General features: G+C 40.2%; 2 protein-coding genes across 6 annotated transcripts in view; both read right to left on the reverse strand.

The window, feature by feature from the left end:
- Positions 1 to 676, reverse strand: part of LOC135091913 (low-density lipoprotein receptor-related protein 4-like) — a 72,484-nt gene extending 71,808 nt beyond the window's left edge. The window contains 1 exon segment of the mRNA XM_063989977.1: positions 247 to 676. Coding sequence (XP_063846047.1) covers positions 247 to 316 — 70 coding nt within the window. The 5' untranslated portion in view covers positions 317 to 676.
- Positions 677 to 1,581: 905 nt separating this feature from the next.
- Positions 1,582 to 7,394, reverse strand: LOC135091822 (ketohexokinase-like). 5 transcript variants are annotated; one of them, XM_063989822.1, is made up of 7 exons: positions 7,196 to 7,381; positions 6,610 to 6,830; positions 5,773 to 6,099; positions 3,809 to 3,925; positions 3,016 to 3,223; positions 2,462 to 2,697; positions 1,582 to 2,352 (listed from the first exon to the last, which is right to left on the reverse strand). In XM_063989822.1, the coding sequence occupies exons 3-7, from the start codon at positions 5,865 to 5,867 to the stop codon at positions 2,055 to 2,057; spliced, it is 954 nt and encodes a 317-aa protein (XP_063845892.1). In that variant the 5' UTR covers positions 5,868 to 6,099; positions 6,610 to 6,830; positions 7,196 to 7,381; the 3' UTR covers positions 1,582 to 2,054. The 5 variants fall into 5 exon arrangements, with proteins under 5 accessions (XP_063845892.1, XP_063845890.1, XP_063845891.1 ...); XM_063989820.1 differs by lacking the exon at positions 5,773 to 6,099 and having other exon boundaries at positions 7,196 to 7,394; XM_063989821.1 differs by lacking the exon at positions 5,773 to 6,099 and having other exon boundaries at positions 7,083 to 7,381.
- Between the last annotated feature and the right edge of the window lie 106 nt (positions 7,395 to 7,500).

Raw genomic sequence — 7,500 nt, forward strand, 5'->3', positions numbered from 1 at the left:
TGTCCTCGCCAGTGCGCAAGCGTGGGTGGCTTCCTCTCTCCTTTTCTGGGACACTTTCCTCACATTATGCACAATTACAGCTTCCCCCATGCTCCCCAAACACTAGCCAACACACACCAGGTCTCAGGGAAAAAGGTAAGACACATGAGGGTACTGCACACGGTCACCAAGGAGCAAAACAGATATTTGCCGAGTGCAGGTAACATGACTGCAACCCACCCGATGCCTTCCCGTCCCGCCTCTCACCTAGCACCGCCAGCAGGAGGAGCAGGATGCCCAGTGGGAATGCGGCCGAGGGGTCACCGCTGCCCCACATTTTTGCACATGACAAAGCTGGACAGGGCAAGGGACAGGCAAGGAAGAAGAGGCGCCACGTACTGCCCACTGCCGCCAACGCGCGCGTACTACCGATCAGTGGGAGGCTGGCAGGGAGCGGGAAATTCTCTCACTCCTGCACACTGCACAGCCGCAGTCCTCTTTTCCCTTCCTCCCACAGCTCTCCGGCCCACATCCACCATATCACCACTAACAACACGCCACGGGATTATTTCATGATTCTAATTGTAGTTTTCTTACTAAATAATTGTATAGGGGAAACTGTGTCCTCGATTAGAGCGAAGCGGTACCTCGTCCCTGATAATATTGCTTGCTTGTGTCGCCCCGTGTTCCTCGATGACTATCTGGGCAGGTTTATATAATTACTGTTCCTCTTTATTAGCATCAATGCCAACAATTATGAAACACTTTACAGTAATTTTGCACAATTTCCCATCTAATATTGTAATTCTATTAGGATATTCCTGATTAGTTATGTTATAAAATAAAAATTTACCTCACGAAATGTCTCGCTGACGCAGTTGTACAATATTTTGACTGCGTTACTCAGGTAACCTAACTGCAATAGATCTCGGTGAAAACTCATCACCTATTTTTTTTTTATTCAACAAAATTAATTAAATAATATGCATGTTTAACTTAACTTCTGACACACACACACACACACACACGCAACAACTAGATATAAAAGAATCACCCATGATCCCGCAGTTCACAACTCACATCCCTCAGTAAAATATGATACATTGATCATTATGAAAATGGATATTGTACTAGTATTAATTATTTTAGGCTTTTAGAATCTGTTAAAAAATAATGAACAAGCATACGAGTACAGTACAAGAATGACACGACTGGTACCGTTCTGGCTCCCTTTTACCACTGAACATATATTTTGCTCAGGGTAGATCAGCACATTATATATATATATATATATATATATATATATATATATATATATATATATATATATATATATATATATATATATATATATATATATTTTTTTTTTTTTTTTTTTTTTTTTTTTTTTTTTTTTTTTAAGTTAATGTTTAAGTGAACCAAACACATTGCCATGTGTCTCCCATGCCATGTGTCAAAACCAAAGGACAAATGTACATGTAATATTGCAACAACCACCAAAGTTTCCCTTCACATATCACTGTACCTGCATTTTGATGACCAATTTATGGTAAATAAATTAATCAACACAGTAAAAAAAAGGATGATTTGAAACAGTTTATTATTCTTAATTATTTATTTTTTCATACATTCAATTCTTTAATCATTTACACAGTTATTCAGGCTGCCATGACAAGATTGGTAGGCTGTTTCTGCACATGTAAAAACTGTCTCCTGACTGGTGATCCCTGTAGTGCAAATTAAGGACAACCCATTAATCATGACCTAGTGTAGCAGCCAATACAGCACCAGGACCCTCCACCAGCTGTGGCTGGGCACAGTGCAGGAGGGTCCTTACTTTAATGATAGAAGTACTACAAAACATTAATTTAACATCCCCATGATGGTCCAAAGCCACCAGTTAGTGTTTCCTGTGTGGTAGCACCTCATTGTGATGGTGCCTCAGGACCCCAGCTGGGACTATCCTCAGACAGCACCTGCCACAGTAACAACAGTACCAGCAGATACACCCATGCTGCACACACCACACCCTCAACATTGCCTGCAGCCAATCCCCCACCTCCAACTTCCCTGTATCAGGTGGCCAGAGAAGCCTCATTCTTGAGCAGCAGTGTACCTGACCCAAGGAGGCCCCGCATTGGTTCCCAGCCTATCACTCCCACCTTGGCACCTGCTACACGACATCCAAACCTGATGCTGTCTTCTAGGGCACTGCCATGTGCCAAGGCAAAGATGGTGGCAGCATTGAAGGTGTCACCAGCCCCAAGGGTGTCCACCACACTGGCAGGGGGAAAAGCAGGGCTGTGTACCATCACTCCACTGCCCTGGCAAGCACTGGCCCCTTCCTCCCCCCAAGGGCACACCACCACTGCCCTGTGGGGCATATGAGGATGACAACATCAGCTGCTGGATAAGAAGTAGTGAGGCACTCAAACAAACAACTCATTTCCAATACACCCTTGTCCCAGTCCCTACACCTTACCCAGGATGCGCCAGAGCCTTCACCCGCTCCAGGGTCTCTGCCTTGTTTGAGTAGCCCTTGAAGGCAGCAAAGTCTTTGGAGACAAACACCACATCAGCCAGGGGAATAAGAGCCTCCAGTTCTGGTTTGGCTTTCTCAATCTCCACAGAGGTGGTGATGAATTCACCTCGTGGAAGACCTTTGTTGTGTTCCCGCACCAATTTAATCATCTGGGCCACATTGGCTACATTCCGCCCCTGCAGAACCAGGAACATGTGTAAACACACACCTTTATGTCTACCTGCAGGTGATGCAAAATTATCAAGGAGGATAAGAAACAACAATGACTGTGACAATCTGCAAAATTACTTCAGGCCAAACATATGAATAGAGCAGATGGGAAATGGATTTCAATGCAAGTAAATGTCATGTGGAAGAGTTTGAAAAGAGAAGACACGCACTTCCATGGACATGCAAGATGAGAAATTACATAATATCAAAAGTGAATGAAGAAAACTTCTGACAACAGTGATACAAGATAACCTCTCACCTGAAAACATACAAGTATGCCCCACCTCAAAATGGATCCACTGGTATGGAGTGAGGTCAACTTGTGCAAAGTCCTCCACAGAGAGTTCTGGAAGATTCTTGTTGGAGTGGATGATGGTGCGGGAGGCAGTGGCACGGCTCAGGATGACACAGGAAGAGGGGCACTCACACCCTTTGCACACTACTGCTTGCTCTGTGTTCACACCATACTTGGCAAAATCCTCAAGGAGGAACCTGGATGGTTTCAATGATCTTCAGTGGAAATCTTGGGTTATGGTAAAGGAAGCATGAGATGTAAGTTCTGGTGAATGAAATATTTGGTCATGACTTGGGAAAACATCAGAATGGAGAATCATGGAACACTACAAAAAGACAAAAGAAAAGGCAAGGCAAAACACAGGATAGTAATCACAGTATATACCATGAGGCTTGAAGTATCATAGACACTAGGCATGGGAATTAATTATCACTTGAGATGGTATAGTGAGGGACAGCCTTCAAGCATGTCACAATGATCAGGATATTTAATTCATAATAAGGAATCAAGCACATTAACAACAACAACAAAACTTCTCAAGAAAAAAAAAAAAAGTAAAAGATATAAACAAAAAACTACAGGAGGGTACCAATATGTATGAGTAGGTACAAAGATAATAACATTTAAAAAACTACTACATCAAGTTTTAAGCTAATAAGAAACTGGTATTAATTAATCATTATGATATTATTCAGATAATGAGTTATTTAAGGAGTGTTGCTTTAACTGAGAGAGATCATAAGTGTCACAGGTCAATGCCTCACTGGGCAGCTTTACTGTACCTCTTTTCGTGGGAGTCAGCGATGGTGCCTAAAAATGCTGCCTTAGCCCCTAGCAGCCCCAGCACAGTGCTGTTGTTAGCGGCATTACCGCCACGCTGCCACCGCTGCTCCAGGCATCTAACAAATTTATGCCATTTAGCAAAAAGTACTGAAACTCTATTCCTAAACAAAAAGGATCTCCCACTCTATTTCATTAACGGAAGATCTGGGTCAAGTTCTGAGTGTTCGGTTAAGCAATAACCATACTTTCTGGCATACAAGGAGTATCAGCATGTAAGCACACTGCAAGTCCTCATTTTTACTCATGATGTCATTCACTCACTGCACAGTCTAAGCCTTGTCAGCCTCCTCTCTTCCTCCCATTCTTATCTGCTCCATTTGTCCATTTTATTGGTGGTTCCTTTGCAAATTCTGCCCTTTATTGTATTTGTATCCACTCTTTTACCAAGCTTACTGTCTATACTTCTCTTTATCCAAAAGTACTGTCAACTTGGAAAATAATTACTAACAACTAGGTAACCTAATCTCAGAAACAATGAAGTAGGGGAGATGGTTGCGGTTAATGTTATGAAATACCACAAAACTGGAAACACACTTGCAACTAACATGAAGATGAAAATTCAAATTAAATTTCTGCAGGTAAGACATGTAGTTTGAACTTTTATGGTGGGAATTACAAAAGGCAACCTTAATATGCCACAAAATATGGTACAAGGCATTATTTAATTGGATATTAGTGGAATTTTATAATAATCTTTAGAATGAATGAGTTATCATACTGAAGGAGCATCATGCTTAAACATCCATCCATATATTTGTAGATTTTGCAAGCACAAAAAATTAAATTCCAAGAAAATCCAGTAAGATATTATATTCACACTGTAGAGAGATAAATGGTTTGTCAGGCTAATGAGAATATTGTAAATGAGGAACAGATGTAGCATTCTTTATCTTATCATTAACCAGTACAGTTATCAACAGGTCTTCAAGTCTAGTTAACCCAAAAGCTGTACTGCCTCTTATAAAAGGTGGTGATAGATTTCATGTGACTCAGATTCAAATTCACATGGATGCCTTTCTTGGCTTAACATTTTAAGATTTGTCATGTGATGGAATTATTTTTCATAAAGAATAATATAAAATTTGTGGAATATAACCAAAATTGAGAAATATGGTATTGTTGGGGTAATAATAAACAAAAACATTCTTGTATGCATAGAAACATATACTTCAAATGAATACTAGTAAGAAAATGGTTAGTTTAGCATTGTCTTGAAAAACATGCTTTTTATTTTTAATACCTTTCTTTTCTTAACAGTAATGTCAAAACTTAGAGTTTTCAGCAACAGTATTTTGAAGGCAAATGCAGAGTGACACCTTATCTCCAGTGCTTGGATGCAATACAAAGCACAGTTTGCAAATGTCACAAGTTCATGCCTGGAGTGTGCACAGAATGGGCACTGCCACAGCTTATGGGTTCAGGTTGAAAAAATTCATGTAAGTACCCTTACTTACTAATAAAAGATTTACATTCAAATCTGCTCCTCAAATATCATGTTGAGAGCCAGATTTTCACAGCCATCAACTGAGAAATTAATTTCCTTCAAGGGTTTTCTTTATTTCCCTCAAAGTACACATCTAGACATGCACAGTTACCACGTCTCATCCAAGTCTTTGAGGTCTGCTTATACGCAACTTATGTTAATAAAGGAAAGTTGAAAGAAATTTGCATCTCAAACGATGGTTGTAATAGTGACTGCTCTGTGAAAGTAAAAAATAGAGGATTAGGATTGTAACACTGAACAAAAATATCAGTAAAGCAAGTTCATGAGTTCAAGCAAATTACAGACTAAATGTCTCTTTGGAAAATGTGAAAAGAAAAATGGTGATGGTATACTGTATATTCAATTAATGAGTTTCTGACAAGTGGTAGAGTGAGAGGAAGCAGTGATGGCATGTAGTACCTCTGATCGGTGTCCTCCTTTGGGAAGTGAGAGACCTGACTTACGATGTCGAGGCAACACAAACCAACGCACAAGATGTTCTCACGGGGACTCATGATTCTGACTGTCAAGATGCACTTCTGTCTTCCAAATGTTTCTAATCCACTGAAGTTTGTACACTTATTTTGGGAGATAACAAACTGATAAACAGACTGATGTGTCACTCCCAGAAGTTGCTAATACAGTCATATAAAAAAAGAAGCTAGTAAACAACCTGGTCACTTGCTATTAATAATCATTCAGTGATCACACACTGTGGAATTTGTCTATTCCTTGTGTTTCCTTTACCTGTGGATGAGGAAACACACGGTTGTATCTAAATCAAGCAGATGCACCATTCTATAAGAGCACACTTGAAGGAAATAAAGTCATATTACAATCTTTACAATGTAGAGGCATGCTGTACAAAACTTATTTGCAATCACATCATAAGTTTGCTTACTTGATTGCAGTTTCCACTTAGTGAATAATTAAGGAGGAGCTTAAAGTAGCAGATACTAGTTAATGTACTTTTTTCTTCATGTTATTAGTGGAACCTATGACAAATCTCTACCTTATAGATCTCATTCTAAATATCTCAAATCTATTGCAAATATTAGATTTAAGTTAGGTTTAGGTTGGTGTCCATAAGAAAAGTGGACTTTTCATCACATACTTCAAAATACTGATTAAAGATAAGAATTTACCTCAAAAGCTTGCATGTTAATTAAAAACCATTCAAAACACATTCAAAATAGGACATTGCTTAGCCCGCCAAACTAAAGGATGGCCTGAACTGCAATAAACCACACTGCTCACCTGTTGTTGGCGGTGGTGGTACCGACCTTGGCATCTTCTTCAGGGTAGTGAGAGCACAGGTTGATCAGGTCCACACACACATGCCCAACACACAATATTGACCTTGGATCTCTGGTACTACTGGACATCATGCACTGTGTCCTATACTAGATGAAGTCAAGTGGCGCTTCATTGATCGCTGTTGTACATTTCCGCAAGTCTTCCAGTTAAGCACTCAAACCCTGGAAGAGAGGAGAGAATATGGGTTGGGAGGACAAGAACCGTTATTACCATGTCTCATTCAGGCAGATGAAATTTTATGTTAGGTGATGTTCTATATTACTCTACTTTTTCTTATACCGAATTATAGTGACCGTTTTGAGTTACCTGAGGGGAGGCAAGGTGATAATAAACAAATACTTAGATAACAACAAAAATAAAAGTGCAGTAATGTACATACTACTATTGCTTCGCTAAAACCAAGATTCACCTACCACAGTGAGGCAAACCGATGATATTCCGTAATAACACCAGCAAGTCACCATTTCCAAGACGGGGCATGAATGTATTTACCAATGTCTCAAGTCGTGAATTCACCCGCACTCACCTATAACAGCACGTCTTACAGGGGTATAATGCAGGAAAACTTGAGCAGGTGTGTGTTTTCAGGTGTGCATCTGTGTATTTTTACCACTCGGGAGGCTGGCAGAGTAGCAGAGGGGCGATGACGTTATCAGCACCTCGGCACCGCTGCTCACTGCTCAGCCATCACCATCAGCTGACTCTTCTTGTTCTTGAGAGAGAGAGAGAGAGAGAGAGAGAGAGAGAGAGAGAGAGAGAGAGAAAAACTGAAATTTGCTTAAAGGAGAAAAGATCTCAAACGAGTGAAGAAAAAGCATAATTGTTCTGATT

This window comes from Scylla paramamosain, chromosome 38 (assembly GCF_035594125.1).
Source record: "Scylla paramamosain isolate STU-SP2022 chromosome 38, ASM3559412v1, whole genome shotgun sequence".
Classification (NCBI taxonomy): Eukaryota; Metazoa; Arthropoda; class Malacostraca; order Decapoda; family Portunidae; genus Scylla; species Scylla paramamosain.